Source organism: Falco rusticolus, chromosome Z (assembly GCF_015220075.1).
Source record: "Falco rusticolus isolate bFalRus1 chromosome Z, bFalRus1.pri, whole genome shotgun sequence".
Classification (NCBI taxonomy): domain Eukaryota; kingdom Metazoa; phylum Chordata; class Aves; order Falconiformes; family Falconidae; genus Falco; species Falco rusticolus.
This window is the reverse complement of record NC_051210.1, coordinates 80,395,219-80,412,147: the sequence shown is the minus strand read 5'-3', so window position 1 is coordinate 80,412,147 and position 16,929 is coordinate 80,395,219. Positions and strand designations below refer to the sequence as shown.

Sequence of the window (16,929 nt, the reverse complement as noted above, 5' to 3'; positions counted from 1 at the left end):
TGGTTTTTGCTTGGGTTTTGGATCACACACCCCCCACCCCCCACCCCAGTTCAAATGGATTAAACAGTGGTGGTTTACTCTTTGAGTATTAATATTTTCTAGGCTACTAGACAAATGAATAATTATGTGGTTTGGTGATTTTAATGTGCCTGTAAAGAAAGAATAGCTACTCCCTCTTAAGTCTGTGTTCCCATTAGCAGCATTCAGTGCCGTACTCTTCTCCTTTTTTGTCACATTTCTTCAGTCACTGTTCCCCTTTTTTCTTTTACTTCTTTGTAAACCATCCCAGCAATTTTGTTACAGACTTTGGTCTCATGCTTTGCTTTCCTGCTCCATTTGCTGCCACAGTCTGGTATTTTTTGGAGGTAAGCAAACAAATCTCCATTGGCACTCTGCTGCAACATCTTCAGCTTTTGATCTTCTCCTGGAGAACTTTCTCATCTTTGTCATGAGGACTTACTTTCCTCTCTTGAACTGGAGGTCCCTGCTAGGATGTACATCTTCTCTGTGATATCTGTGGGATGTTGACTGGAGAAAACCGATTTTTTTGGTCATATTTTGGCTTTGTTGAAGCTCTGTAGAGCATTTGAAGCATATTTGAAGGGATTGTTGGTGCTTGGACCAAAACCTACCAAGCTATGCGGAGACTCAACCTCTGAGGAGCACAGAAACCCTGCAGCGCTGTGAGCTTTGGAGAGGTTAATTTAAAGGCAAAAAAAAGAGGCATTATTAAAAAATGCAGAAAAGGGCATGTTCCAAAAAATAGTCAACATATAATTCAAAAATTGGACACACACAAAACAAAAGTAGAGTTCATTTCATGATCCAAATAGAGCTACCAAGGGTGGCAGGAGCACCTGGTGATTGCAGATCCCTGCGTGATTGCATTTACTTGTCTGAACAAAACGTCTCCTGTCCGGTTCCCTGTTGAATGCCACACGTTCCTCAAGGAGAACAGGTTACATTTTAAAGTGTTCCTGCTTGAATGATCCTCTATTCCTGGATTCAAATCCACCGCATCATAGCCCATGGCCCTTTGACAGTGATAGTGCCACAGATCTTATTTACCCAGCAGCGCTATTGGCGGCCTGGATTAGTTTACATTACAGGTATTAATTACAAGGAAGGGCTATTGTTCGGCCTTATGCTGCTTCACTTGACTTTATGAAGCCTTAGGATTGTATGACTGTGGCTGAGCCTTTATACAACGAACCAGCTCAAAACTACTGTCAGGTGTTGGTTTTCCTTTGAGTGTTGTGGGTTTTGGATCACTCCGAGGGTGTCTGATGTCCTGCACAAGCAGTGGCGGAGGGGAGCCTTCATAATGGCTTGTAGCTGCGCTAAGGAGAACTACTGACCCAACGGAGATGCAAAAGCAAATGGAATTCAGGAGCCAGTTTGATATCTGCAGGCTGGTCATGAATCACTCGTGCCCCTCTGTGGACAGACCCTTATGTTCTCCCACCCATGGTGGCTTTCGTTAGGCTGGACTTCACTCATCTGTCTCTGGTGGTCTGCAGCCCCAGAGCTGCTCTGCATCCACTGTGGGTGGGACACCCTGGTCTTTCCTCATCCCTGTGTGTTATGGGTGCAGCTTTTACCAGCCAGCTGGAAAGCATTGAGTCCTGAGATTTGGTCTGCTGGTGGATTGAGGAGTGTCTCAACATGTGATACTGGAATATTTTTGCAAGGCTACATTTTGTCCTAACTCATAAAAGAAGCTGAGGTTTGGTCAGGTTAGGTGATACATTAGTTAACTGTGGACCATCTTCTCTCTGCAGTGACGACAGGCTGTTACCGCTGTTCAGCTGGTTGGGCTCTCTGCAGTGTGACCTCCAGTTTTCCTCAGAACAGGGGAAAAAGTTGCAGTTAGGTACCACCAACATACACTGGCTGTTTTTGTTTACCTTTGAAACTTCTCCCTAATCAAAACAATTCTCTGTACATGCTCTTTTACTGAGAGAAATCAGGAACGTCCATTTGCAAAGGGAGCATTTACTCACCTGGTCCTTAAAACCGTGTTCAAGAGCACAGATAACTGAAAATTAGTTCCGTCTCCTGTGCCATTGCAATTTATGCTAACCTCTGAAATTTTGGTCAAGTCTTGCTGACCCTCCTGTTGCAAATGAGGTTGAGAGCCAAGGAGTGATTTCCAGCTAGCTCTTTGGCCATCAGCACCCTGAAATTGTTTAGGATCAGACACAATGGGCTGTAAATGTGCGTGGGACAGCAGCTCATGGCCGACTGCATATTTGTAGTAGGACAGAACCATGCGTGTCACCTCGAACTGTAGAACTCCTCCATTCTCTATTTTTTCTGGGTACAGTTTAGTCTTCCTTGGTCTATTAATAAGGAATGTGTGTACAATGGGTGTGTTACACAGCACAGAACAGAGGAGCAGGGTAGTCACAGCACATGGCACACCCAGACCTTGAGGATGGATGTGTCCAACACCATTGTGTTGTGCTTATTTTTTCCGTGCTTCAGAATGCCAGGCATTGATCACTTATTCTTTTTTGTTATTATTAATATTATGTCAAAAATGGATGACAAGACCAGGTCAGGTATAGCTGTGCTGTATCTAGGGTTGGGTCTGCGCTGTCTTTTGCAGGCAGACATGAGTTTTCTGCTTTGCTGAGACAAGAACCAGCTTTGGACTGGAAGGTTGGTGGTTGTGTCGGTTCTGGCCTGGTTTGGGGTTGATATATGGTGCATCTAAGAGTTTGCATGGATATGTCCTAAGGGGTAATGGCTCTAAGTTGACACTGAGCAATCGGGAACTGTCTTACTGTAAAGGCAGATGCGTGACGAAACATGCCCGTGTGCTCGTGCATGCAGAGGGTAGGCTCGCCTTTAAAAAATGAGAACTATATTGATTATAATTACAAATGAAAGAAGTTCTGCCGATCAGGTTGCAAGTCAGCCCCCATCCATTAGTCTTTCACAAGTTTCCTTGAATCATTGGTCTGTCCCTGTCTAGGGCAAAGTTAATGAGATCACTCGAGGAGATCTGGATGTTCTGTGTTCATGGTGGGTCAGAGGAGAAGACCACGGGCAGGAAAGCCACAGAACAGTTTCCTTGGAAGGCAGGCAGGGCAGTCCCTGCAGGCATTATGAGGACAGCCTGTACACATGAAGCAGCAGCCTGTGCTGGACTTCTCTGCCTGATGTGCTTTTGAGAGCGTCTGGGCAAGCACATATAGAGTTAACATGCTCTAGATGTTCTCTGGGGTTTTTAGATCCACCAGGACCTAGAACTGGTATACTTGAGCTGGGAATGTGAGCTGTATTATTTCTTTCCTCTGCAAAAGAGGCTTATATTAAGACTTCACAGTTCATTGTCCGGAGTTTTAAAGTTGGCTGACTTGAAGACTTAGGAGGCACCAGCCTGACTGGCTTGAGGAAACACTTTGGGCAGCAGGTATTGTTGCACACTTGACTTTGGGTTGGTAGCTAAATCCTTCCTGTCCCAATGGGATCTGCATGTCCCTAAGGGCTGGACTGAATCCAACCCTAAGCTCTGGCCAATATTTCTCAGTAACATGCTGGCGCTAGGAGCTCTGAATGGGGAGCAGCATCTGGGATGTGAGGCACCAGTCAATGATGCCCTGTGGGCTTTGCAACTTGGTTTTATAAAGCATCAGGTCTGGACAGTGGGGCTGGTCCCTCTCCTTTCTCCCCTGGGTCATGATTCAAAATGAGGTGTTGCACTTCGGAAACTTCCATGACCAAAAAATCTAAAGAGATTATTTCTGAGGATGTGGAAGGCAGTGGGGGGAGGAAATGAAATATTAATCGGTGTTACCTGCTCATCAAAACTCATCTGTATTTACATTGAGAACTGGAAGTGTATAATAAGTGCAGGAAAAGGCAGCTAAATATATTTATAAAATAAATATGAGTTGTTTACTTTTGAATAATGGTGAATACCCCTTGTATTGAGGATGAAACTTGCTGCATGCTGAGATATTCAATAAACAAGGTTTGTAGAGGGAGTAATATCTTTTACCACCCAACTGATAACACTGGGGAAAAACTGTCATGCTATCTGGTACGTTGAATGTCCAGAAATGTCTTTTTTCTCACCCCCCCCCCCAAAAAAAAAAAAAAACCCTAAAAAAACAAAAAAACCCCCACAACTTTGGTTGGTTTAATAAGGATTTTACCCTCCCTGCAAAATTTGCCTGTCTTGTATCACCATGTCTAAAACAAGGCAGCTATGGACATTGTACTTGTATTTTTTTATTTTTTTTTGCCTCTAAAGATAATAAAGGCAATGAGAAATTGAAATATAGAAATAAAAAGAAACGCAGGTGACTTGTAAACCGCAAGGAAGACAAGATGCACAGAGCTCGGAAAGTGATGGAAATAGAGATTTGTAATTTTTATAAAGGACCTCGTGTTTCAAGAGAAAAAAAAATTGGAGAGGCATGAGACATCTCTCTGTGTGGCTGGTATATAGATCTATATGTGTCCAATACAAAACAGATAATGCAGCTTGTTTGTGAAGATGGGGGATAATTTTGATCAATAATGTCTAGGTATTATAATTAAGTGAACAATCAGTTTTGAAATAAAGTAACTATATAAATATCACATTTATACAAAGCAAGACTGAAGTACCGTGACAATAACATGTTTTTAAGCAATACTGTAAAATTGTTTCACTCTTCATTCTGAGCAAAAATGTTTAACCCTTTTTCATTTATTTTCAGCAATTTCCTCAATTTTGATAGCAGGAGATCTGAGGAAAGCAGGTAGCAGATATTTCTTTTGTGAAATGTCTATCTGGTTGTTTTTTAATGGGCTCCCCACCCTGGGGCTGAACTAATGAAAAATGGTGAGAAATCTTGGAGAATTAGATGAACAAAGATTTCCATGCCACTGTCACAAGGTGGGTTGCCCTGTGCTAAGCTCCATGCCTCTGCAACTAAACCGCTATTGTCTCTCAAGCAAGGTCATTCAAAGCTCACTTCAAAATGTCATCATCACTTTGAAGTCACAGTAGGAACATCAGTTTAGCATATCCTACAAGCAAAGAATCCCGCATGTGGTAGATTGCTTCTCACAGGCTTTGCAGAGGGATGATCCAGGCTGAATCCTAATACATTAACTGTTCGGAGGCATACTTCAATTTCATGCAAGAGCAAAGTGGGGCTGAAGCTCGTGGTCTCTGGCCTGGATGGCTGAGTTTGTTACAGGAGGGGCATGAGGCAGCGGCTGAGAATATTGCAACATGCAGCAGAGCAAACATGATAATTTCCCATGTGCTATGCCTCCTCTGGCAGCAGCAATAATATCTCCTAAGAACACACTTCCAGAGACCTCCTCTGAGGTTAAAGAAATGCAGAGCCAGGGTCACACTAGCCTTGCACCCTTGGTGCTGCCTCTAACGACACGCGCCCCAAAGCTGTGCAGAGGCTCTTCAGCATCCCTCCCTCACTAACACGGTGTTTTGGCAGAGGTGCTCATGGCCAAAAGCAACACAAAGCTCTTCCTTCATCAGCACCCCCTGCACCCCAGGAGTGCTTGTAATCTGCATTTCCAGTTTGAACCCTTGGTTTAAGGAGCTGTTCACCACCTCTGAAGGCGCAGCTCATTAAGAAAGATAGCTGTCGATTACTCTTGACAGAGACTATTTTCAAGCCTCTAAACCACCCCTTTGAATCCAACCCTTTCCTGCATGGGAAAAAAAAGATTTCTTTCCTAACTGTGTGCAGTTGCTTTGTGCAACCTTTTGCACTTTTTCTGCTTTTGAGGCAGAGCTAGCTCCTGGTGAATTTAGCAGGGCTCCTCTGCTTTTACAGGGGTTGCTTTAGGTTCTCATTATGTCTTGCTCTGCGTAGCTGTCTCTAGGATCCCTGCTATTGCAGTCGGGAGAGGTGTGATGATTAAGGCTGGGTGAGTTTTCCTCTCTGCAGTGTTTGCAGGGACTCCAGAGACAGGGCTGTGTGTGGAGATGCAGTAAGGCATCTGCACCAGAAGGTTGGGAGAAGCTTGTCTAGGAAGAGGTGGTGTTAGCCTGGTGGGATGGGCTCTCTCCCAGGAGAGACAAGAACTAAATTAAAACACTTGCAATGAATCAAGCGTGTTGGGAGGCTGGATCCCAGCTTTGTGCCTTAACCATAGCTGTCTAACCTTTGAAGGTTGCTCTAACCAAGAAGTCTAGCTGTCATTGCAGAATACGCTGTCAGAAGTGACATCAAGGAGCTTCCATTTTGACAAGTCAGTGTTTTCCATCAAGAAGATATTTTGCCAGACAGTTTCTGGTGGGCTGGAATGATTGACTTGATCTGACAACGAAGGACCGAGGCATATGGACGTTAAGCCACCTTCCTGAGCTCGTGCAAAAAGGCAGTGGCAGACTCAGGTTGAAACTGTGACTTGCCTGTGGATCCAGCCCCCTGCCCCTCCCTCCAGCAGCAATTCTTTTCATTTTTCACGCTAACCACAAATGTATTTCTTTGCCAGCAGCAATTCAGGGACAGTAGTGGTGACTCTCCTCTCCCCGTCCTGTCCCCACTCTCTTCTGAAATCTGCCTGCTCAGTGCTGAGCAATACAGGATGCGGCTTCAACGTTGCCACCCTTGGGAGCGCCGTGAAAACAGAAGGGTAGTTGCTAAAAGCTGCCTTATGAGAAGAATTCGTCGCTGCCTATGACTTAGTTCTTTGCTTTTAACCCAGTGTGTTTTGCTTCCAAAGGCTGTGACATTTCTTAGATGTTGGATGCTGTGCTGCTGTCCTGCTCCACGACAGGCCATGCACACGGGGGTAGGCTGGGATGTCTAGCAGGGAATTCTGTGCCCTGCAGGAGGTGATAACTCCAGGTAATGAAGCACGGCAGACTTTGTTTTCCTGTCTAAATCTGATGCTCCTGCTGCTGCTGCTACAAACTCAGCAGCTTATGCGTAAACACCCTATCTAATGCCCCAAATAATATCAGCTACAAGATTTCTTTAGCTGCAGCTTGCAGGTGGAAGGATTTGGCTGGGATGTGTCTGTGCATTTGCCATGGTTGGAGGCAGGAGAGAGGTTGCACAGGAGCACCCAGGGGTGCTGAGGCTGGCTAAAAGGAACCTGGGCAGTGTGTTGGGCTAGTGCTTCACCCTGGTTACTCGGGATGGAGACGGCAGTGGGGGCGGCCTAGACGGGCATACTGGGGGGTAGGAGGGTGGTGGCTCCGTGCCCTTCCTCCCCCCTGTGCAGTGTCAGGAGTGTCTGTGGCATCACAGCCCTTCACTTAAAATCACCCCCTTGGCTCTTGGTGGAAAGAGCCTGGCTCTAACCCACGGTGCGGTATTAATCTTTCCTTTCAGCTGCTGAAAGCTGTGGCTGATTAGTTACAGACATGCCACCTGAGTACCACATGCCTCTGCTAAATTAATGCGGTGGGGTCATACCAGCCAGTGCCACCCCACTGCTTCCCAGAGACGGCATCCTGGCAACGTGCCCAAATGCCTTCCTGGGACAGCTTTGCATGTGTCAGTGTGTTGGGTGGGAGATGCTGGGGGGGAGCCGGCCTGTCTCTAACACAGCAGACACCCAACTGTAAAGAAAAAGAAGGTGCTGTAACCGCATAGGACATTTGCACTTGTGTATTGCAATGGGAAGAGAAAAGACAGCAGAAAATAGTTGCTGCTTTTGCTACTGAATTTTTGTTAGCTGCTCTGTTCTTGGCATCTTGCAGTTTGTGCCTCTGACGCTGCTAATTTCACTTGTAGGAAAACTCCCCTCTCTGCGCTGTGCTGCAGCGAGCCTGCGCTGCTAGATGGAGTCACAGCTTTTACCAGCCGTACATTAGCATTTTGCATGTTCCCAGTGCTAGGAAAAGCATACAGAAAAAAAATACCCAGGCAACATCTTGATCTCTGTTTTGCAGATGAACTCAGAGCCATGTATTGAGATTAAAAAAAAAAAAAAAAAAAAAAAAGTCAAGTGGGTATTTTTGAAAAGATGAAGTTACTGTTTTAAATAATGCATGATTAAAGGGCTTACAGAATAGGGAACAACATCCAGCCATGCTTAAAATGGAGAGTGCTTGACTTCAGCCAGATCTCTGCCTGGCTGCAATGAGAGCCTTTTCCTGCATGCTTCTAGCAGCTGAATCCTCGCTGCCTTTTTGAGATGTAGCATCCCTTTCTATTTAAATTTGCACATCCACCGTGTAATTCTGTAAGATGTGCTGATGTGTGAAGCACAGAAGGACCCCTGAGCAGAATGAAGAGCTACTTTCTCTGCTGCAGCTGAATGCTGAATTGCTTAGAGAGGGAGAGAGTGGCTGGCAAAAATTCAGCATGGCTCAGGATTGATCCTGTTTGCTTCCTGAAGGTGAAGGAACTAAAACTGTCCTGCATGCAGAGCTGGATGGGGCAGGTATGGGGACCGGCTTCAGCGCACGGTTTCAGAGTTGGGAACATACGAAAAACATTAAGGGGAAAACCTGGTGAGCACATGCTAGGCATGATCCTGTGGTCCATGAAGCAGGCATGTGCTGTGACCTAACCAAGGACCACTAATGCTCTTGGAGTACCTTTGCCTATGGAAACACTTCTGCAAGGAGCACAGAGAAGAGGCATGCCAGCACATGCCAGGCGCCCCAGCCTCACTGGTATTTCAGGGGACAAGATGAAACCTTTGCAGCACAGTGCAACCAGCCCAAAATGATAACCCAATGCGATGCCCATCTCTGTGGGCTCAGGAACCAGCTCTGCCATTGGTGTCTCCACGCTAATGCTGACAGCAACATCGTTTGTGTAGAGAGCCCTTGGCATCACTTGGTGTTCTGAGCGGGTTGTCAAATGATGTTATGACATACCTTAGATTTGAAATACGGCCATATTGTGAAACCTTTCAAGGTGTTTGATGTGGAAAATAATTTTACCCATGTTTTCCTTGCTGACCAGGCGTATTTCTGCAGAAGCTATGTAAGGTGCCCTTCCTGCTCTGCTCTGAGTGACTGCTGCCAATTGCTCTTCAGGGACTCGCTCTCTAAATGTCCTTCTTGGTGTTCAGGCATGTGCTCAGTCATCCTTCTGGTCTGTACTTCAGAGGCGTAAAGCCTGATCCTACAAGGGTAATCTACGTTCAGCTGTTGATGCTTGTCCTCTTGTGGATCCTTTTATCTCATTGGGTTCTTCTGGCCCTGGAAAAGCAGAGTGGAAAATTAATCACTGACATCAGAATAAATATTCTAGAGGAGGTGCAAGGAGCAAATGTGGTCTGTGATTAAAGATTCCAATGTACAATAGGTCACTTTTAGTTACAGCAGCTTAGTGGCCAAACGGGAGCTGTAAATTTCACCATCTCCATCCTTGGCTAATGCAAATGAAATCCTTTGGTGTTGCCGTATCTCTAGCAAGTTGTTAGAGCTCTATGAACTGAAGCAAAAGAGTTAAAGAGGAACACTAAGGCATTCTCTCCCTTGTCTGAGCCTGGCTCTGTCATCCTCTTTCTTGTTATTTAGTATTTATTGCACTTTTATCATTATTATTTTATTTGTAATGGCATGTTTTGTGACGGGGTGCCAAGAATGTCAGCTCGATTTTTAGCCTTTTCAGAGCACATTCATTAAACCGTGACAGGTGATTTTCCCTTGTTTGGGCTCTGCCCTTGTACTCCTCACCCTGGGAGCTGAGTGCATCTTTATAATTCAGAGGATGGTCCAACAACAGCTTCTCAGATTCTTGCTCTCACATCCTCTGCCCTAGCAGGAGCATGTGCACCCGAGTGTCTGCTGTCTTTTAAAATAATTTTTAATTTACACTGATTATGGTGGAGGAGGTGGGTGACTTGCTCTGGGAGTGGTAAGCCAGGGTTTGTTATGGTCTGTGGCTCCCGAGGGAATTAATTTCTGCTGTTGGCTGGGAAGCCTAGACAAGCTTCTCCCCTAACTTTGCGCCTGCCAATGGGAAAAAGTTGCTCGCTGTGGGTCTTGGTGTATAAAGCTGTATTTTTGCAAGGGAGGTATGTGTGAGGTGGCCTGTGCATTTATGCCTTTTGCAGAAGGAGTGTGCCCAGGGCTCAGAAATGAAGAGATGATGCAATGCAGAGCTTTCAGTACCAGCTAGGCAGGGCTCAGTAATACAGGGTATAACAGATACTTTGTTGGGGACGTATACGACATCATGTACCATGCATTAGTACATTTTGCATTAATCTTCATCAGTTTTGTGTCTTGCTGTCTGCCTGCAGCACTGGTTTTGCCCAGTGGATATGGCACTAGACATCTGTCATGGCTGAGTTTGCTTGGAGGAACGAGGTAGCCACGTAGACTTCAGGGGTAGATTTTGAAAGTTGCTCATGTTTGCCCCAAATATAGTCACCCTGAAGTCCATGGGAGTTTTCTCATTGGTTTCAGAAGAAGCTGAGCTCACCCTTGCTGTGCTTTGGAACCAAGTGGGTCCCATCCTGATCTGTCTGAAGAACTTGCTTCTCAAACTGACTGACATGACATGTGAAGTGTTCATGGCATGGCTCACCCATGTGGTTTTCATGTTACTTAGTGCCCCACATGATGCAGCTTCACAGTGTCATAGATCCTGGGATTTACTCTTGTTTCTCCATTAAATGGAAAGGACTGGATTTTGTTTATTTATTTATTTGCTTATTTATTTATGAACTGGGCAGAGTAGCAGGGCGGTCACCTCCATATCTTTGTGCTTGTGCAGTGTGACTGACATTTCCTCAAAATACTTGTCACCAGCCAGGCTTAATGTAAGTTAAGCTGCAAAAATAGCTCCAGGCTAGCATTTGGGCCAGAGGGGTCAAGCCTGAGCTGGGGCAGATGGCTGGTTCAGTAACTCATTGGTGTTTTGAAAAAAGCAAGGCTGGTGCGTAGGTCTGAGTTCATTTAATGGCCATGTATCAAGATCAAAATTTGCACCTTCTTCTCATCTATTTCAGCTTTGAATGTCAAGGCTAGTAACTGAGTGACCTGTTCCTCTTGCCCAGGGCAGTCAATACGCAGTATCGGAGCTCTGCCTACGGATTTATTCCTCTTATGGAGGAGAGGGTCAGTGTACCGAGAGCCATGGTTCAGATGTGCTTTCAAGACAGCATCAGCACAGCCTGCATTGGTTTGTACTAAGATGTTTTGTATCACACGATTGAGTTATTAATGTGTGGGGTTTCTGCCTTTCTCCTTGCAGTCAACAAATACGTGGTCCGAGTTTTTACTGGCGACATTAGTGGCAGTGGAACAGATGCGGATGTCTTCATTAATATCTTCGGTGAGAAAGGAGACACAGGTATTCAAATGCAAATAATTTCCTAAAATATTTCTTCCTGCTCTGCAAGCCTGTGATCTGAACAACACGCAACACCAATCTGGCAAATGCAGAATAATTTGGCTGACTGAAAGGCACAACAAATGGTGTTGTTAGCTCTGGGGTTTCTCACATCCACAGCTTCTGGAAGCTGCGTCTGCAGAGCAGTAGTCGTGGCTGGGCTGTGAGCGTGAATGAAGTTACCTACCACCAAAAAACCCAGACCCTGGAAAAATGCAGCATAAAGTACCAGCATAAACCAGTGCAGTAAGTGCCGATCTGCTGGGGGATCCAACACCACTGTGTATTTATAGTGCATGCAGTGAGACCTGCATGTCCCATCTTTCTGCATCCCCAGATGGGTAATGCAGTCCTTTCAGCATGCAAAGGTTGTGGGTGAGCCTCCTTGCCCATTTAGAAAGATAATCTAACCAAGATTTATATTAGCTGGCTTTAAATTAATGGTGGTAGCTTTTTTTTTTCTTTTTAAATGTAGGTAGTATTACAACAGTGGTCTAGGAACTTGAATTAATTTATATTTTAATATTGTTAACTGAATAATAGTAAAAGATGTGCCCAGATCAAGTTCCCTGGGTCATGCTATAGAGGAGAGTGGGTGGATATTCCTGGAGACCCAGAGAGCAAATACTCTCTCTCTTCTGTACTGCATCTATCCTGTCAAATTCAAGAAATAACGATATGATGTCTGGCAAATGTCCTTGAACAGATTATGAAACCTAGTGGATAGGTCTCATCCTTGATTAATTCTCCAGGCTTTTACAAGGGGATTCATCTCATCTGACTGGAGACATCTGAAGGTGGGAGTCTAAATCTGAGCTGGGTGTCCGAGCACTCTGTCATATCTACAGAGAAATAGCACCCCTAGAAAATCTTTCATCCCCTTCCTAAGATAAGTGGGATGAATTTGCCCTCTGACACCTTCCCCTGCACTGATGCCTTGGGTGGGTTCAATCCTGCTCGCAGCATTGCTTGCACGGGAGTAGCGTTGATTGCAACTGAGGTCAGTGCTTCAACACTTTTCATAAAGGCAAGCTCCTGTGAGATAAAGAAAAGCCAACAACCCTGGTAGGGTCCTAATTTGAAAATAAATCCTTCCTGTGTGATGCAGCAAAGAATCCTGTGTCCTGAAATGTCAGAATCTGCAGCTTGTGACCAAAGCCTTTTTTAAACAGTTTGGAGGTTTTTTAAAGACATTGAAAATAAAAGGGAAATGTGTTTGGTATGAAAAAAAGATGCAAGAGCCATCTGCATATATATTCTGAAAACTCTGAGAGCTGTAAGTAGCTGTGACATTAGAGTGAAAATCCTGGTCTCTTGTGCTCAAGAAAAGGTACCTTTTTTATTAGAATATAAAGTCTTCTGCCTTTACCTTGAGTCCTGGTTGCAGAGAGCTGGTAGCTGGAGAATATTTGATTCCGTCAGTGGTGACATTCCTAAATATTTCTTCCCTTACAAACATGCATGTGCCAGTAACCCTTTCCTCCCTGGTTTTTCTCCATTTATTTTTTTCTCTCAGGTGTGAGGAAACTGGACAATGACAAAGACAACTTTGAAAAGGGAGCAGAGGACAAGTTCACACTCGATGCTCCGAATTTGGGAAGGTTAAGGAAAATTAATATAGGGCATAATAACAAGGGTGGCTCTGCTGGCTGGTTCCTTGCAAAGGTTAGTTACTCCTGAGACATTTAACATAAGCATGTGGTGGGATCAAAATGTCTCACTTACCCTCCTGGTGGTGAGATGCTGAGAAATACAAGGATGTTTGCTGGTGGTACAGGTACCTCGTTACTGAGAAAGGCACAAATCAAGTTTTCACCTTCCCAGCGTATATTCTCCAGGGTTTGCTTTTTTCTGCAGAGCATGGCGGTGGAGTGCTGGCAGCAGCGAGGTGCATCTCAACCAGGTGCAGCAGATTCACACTGGGTGGATAGAAAATGAGGGATGCTCTGGGTTAGGTAAATTGTTGAGTATCTCAGGCAAATGTGGAAGTGAGAAAATCTCGTTGTTAAAAGACTTGAATTTGCCTGCTCTAATATTTCTCCTGTCTTGGTGACTGCAGTTTCTTTGACAGATGAGGGGGAACGCTCCAAGCTGGAGCCTCCAAGCCCCCTCTCACTGTTGACTTAACTCATTACCAAGATGGTAAAGATACCAGGGTCTGAGAAATATCTGTTGAGTCTGTTCATGCCAGAAATTTGCAAAGACTTACAGCTTGGCCAAATTTAAGTGATTTATCATTGGCACAGCAAGAGATACCTGCCACAAAGATCCCTTTCTTCCACTTTTCTCCTCATTTTATCCTCCTGCTCTAAAGCATGAAGGTGTTGCAGCTTTTAGTGAAATGGTTGAAGGAATATTTTAAAAGGACAAATCGATGACTCTTTCCTCTAATCCCATTTTCTTTTCTCTGCTGGTGTCGTCCAACCCAGCTGGCTTTAATCCACTGATGATCTGACCCCAAATTTGTAAATCCTAGATAACAGGGTGGTTTGATGTATTAGAAATGCAAACATTAGCACATGCTTTCCCACCATCACCATATGCTGCGCTAAGAGTTATTGTGTTGGCTGTCCATGGAAAACGTAGCAGATGAAAGAGAGGGATGTTGTGCCCCCTGTAATAAATGGTGTATGTGGGGGGGGGTGGGAGCCTTGGAAAAGGAGCTGCATTCTCCCCTTACAGATGAAGTCTGCCTACCATGATTTCTGATGGTTAGGTTGCTTAAGTCCCAAAGCCTGAAGTAGGGACTAGTTGCAGCCAACACACCCATCCTGTGTTCTGCTACAGGAACCGCTGAGATGTTTGTGATTAAGTAAAAGGAAGCTTTTGCTTTTCAAGTTCAACTGGAAGCTTGGAGCTGAAACATCCCACTTATTGTTTACCGTTGCTAGATGTTTTTCTGTAGTTTGCTGTAATACTTGGGGACTCCAGCACTTGTCATCCTGGATGAACCTGCTAAGCATCATTGGAAGTTCTTCTCATGTTTCTTGTGTTTTCAGCGTGGCTTATACTCAGAGCTGGTTTTCCACCTCTAAAAATGTATGAATAAACGTATTAACAGGAACCCAAAGAGGATCAGCTGGTAGAGGGGAATCCGAGTGTTGCTATTGCTCCCGAACCTCACATATTTTAGTCTCTTAACACTCCAGCACAGCGCTGCTCTCTCATGCTGACAGTCACTGCTGTCTGTATCCACGGAGGTACTATGAGAGTTGGTAACGCCACAGGCAACAGCACAGTGTGGGATGAGTGACAGGAGGGGAAGCTCTGCTTCCCAAAGCATGGTTTCACAAATCTAGCAGGAAAGACAGCTTTCAGATTCTCCCTGTTTGCTGAGAAGGCGGAGAAAAGTGGCAAGGACTTGCTATCCGTAATAGTGATTTTTAATTTTTTTTTCCCCTCTGAAACATAAGATGTACTGGTGAGTAGAGATTTTGATTTCTTCTTTTCTGGCTGAAAATCTTCAGTACTCTTCACTGCTTGTTTAAAACGCTGCAGTAATTTATGGCAAGCTTCGGGAACCCAGAAGAAGATATTGGTAAGAAGTGACTCAGCAGGAGGTGCAATAAACTCCAAGCGGGTAACACTGGCTTAATCTAGTGTTAAAGGGGAAGATCGTTTCCTGGCTTGTTTCAATAAAATATATAACTAAATAGGTCCAAAAGCCAAATCCTTCCAAATTAGAAACTATTTCTACCGCAGGGTTTCATGGCTGTCTCTGTAAGGATTCCATCCTGGAGTAGCTGAGTGGGATAACACAATATTACCAGGTCACACAAGCTGTTTTGATGGTCTCAATTTGTCCCGAAGTTCCTTGGTATCATTTTATAACAAGACTCTAAAACTGAGAGAGAAAGAAGACAGCCTGTTCCCAAACCAGAACAAAGAGCTGCCGTTCAGCTGATGGAGAGGGGTAGCCAGCAAACAGGCTCTGGAGAGAAGGAAGACGGGCCAGCCAGCTGGTCTTGCTAGCAGAGACATCTGGTCTCGTACACTGCGAGAGACGCAGACTGAGTTCACTAGATAAAAGAGAAAAGAAAAAAAGCCTGGCTTTTTACTCGCTGATTGTCTGAAATTCTATCAGTACTAATTAGGGAGTGGAGAGGGATCTGCTCGAGTACTGAATATATTAAATATCAGGTAAGGGTGTGCACATCAAGCTTCTGCTCTTCTGTCACCTCCTCGTGTAACACCTTTGATTTCTCCACTTTGTTTTGCAAAGTGCTGCTTCTTTTCCTTTAGGTGATCATTGAAGACATCGGCAATAAATGTGTGTATGAATTTCCAGTTGGACGCTGGTTTGCTTTAGATGAAGATGATGGAAAAATCCAGAGGGACATTTTGGTTGGGGGCACTGAAGCCACAGGTAAGGTCATGGGCTGAAAACGTGGTGGGAAATGCGGAGATATGATGGCCTAATTAGTGTTACTAGCCATATTTTCTTTAGAAGATTGAATGTCTGAGGATTAGGGAGACCTGCAGTGGACCATCTGCTGGTGGCAGGCAGATTTGTGTTGGGGGTCCCTGATCTACCATTGCATTTCCCACCCCTGTATCTCACTGGGGAAGCTGTGCAGGACCTACATGCTCATCCATCTCCTGGGGCACCTGGAGAAGGGGCTGACGGGCAGAAGATGAAAGGTCTGGCTTGTACTTCAGCAAGTCACTCACCAGCTTTTGGAAAGTAAATGGCTGTCCCCACAGTCACCCATGTGCCACATGGTAGTGCATATTGTACTTCAGGTTCTCGGCTGGGGAGCTGCGCATCCTTTTACAAATCACTAAAGGCAGTGCTGAGACCTAAAACTGGATTTTTTTATTATCCAACATGGTTGGAGCTGAGACAACCAGCTGTTATGTCTCTGTTAAAAGAAACCTGGATGTAAAGTGAATAAAAGAACTTACCACGAGGCAGAAGATTATTTGGGTAGTGTTCTGCCTGTATTTATTCATTAGCATAAAGGTAAACACTTTGACTATGCACATAACAGCTGTTCTTCGCTTCATTGTGTGGTCTTCAACATCTGCAGCCCTCATATTGCCCCCAGCATGTGCACGAGGAAAGCGGTCTGGGTGCAGTCCTGACTGCAGGATGTGTGTTGGGAAAAATCAGGGGAAGATGGGAAAGAAATCTGGAAAAAAATGCAATTAATTTACTGAAAGCTTCCCTTATCTTTTACCATTCGTGACTATGCATTTTTCCCCTGCTCTCACGAGTTCTGTTGAAGATGATATGTATGCAGTAACACATGCTTGAATACAGTTTTTAACCTAAACTTCAAAGAGAGGGTTGTTAGAAGGGAGAGAGTTCTGACGTTTTTACTTCATCTGAAGTCCCTATTGAAATTTCCAGGCGATTTAAGCAAAGGAATGACTTAGCTTGGACCCCAACTGGTTTATACCTGCTCCCTAACACACTGTTATGGTTAGAGGTGTCTCTTTATTTGATGCCATGGCGCAGGTCTAGGATATGCCTGTCAGTGAGCCTTCTGAGAAGTAAGGCTTGTAGGAAGAAGTGTTATCTTTCTTAGATGACAGAGCTAGAAAAAAACAACTTCTATGCACATAGGCTTCTTTTCAGAAATATTCTTCTTTTTCCCAGCTGGACTAATACCTCTCCCAAGGCTTGTTTTGCTGAGATCTT

General features: G+C 44.7%; 1 protein-coding gene across 1 annotated transcript in view; it reads left to right on the top strand.

Annotated features, from left to right (window-relative positions):
• The window catches only part of LOC119141004 (lipoxygenase homology domain-containing protein 1-like), a 33,069-nt gene that overhangs the window by 5,481 nt on the left and 10,659 nt on the right, over positions 1 to 16,929 (top strand). The window contains exons 4-6 of the mRNA XM_037372660.1: positions 11,148 to 11,246; positions 12,802 to 12,950; positions 15,528 to 15,651. Coding sequence (XP_037228557.1) covers positions 11,148 to 11,246; positions 12,802 to 12,950; positions 15,528 to 15,651 — 372 coding nt within the window. The remainder of the gene's footprint in view (positions 1 to 11,147; positions 11,247 to 12,801; positions 12,951 to 15,527; positions 15,652 to 16,929) is intronic.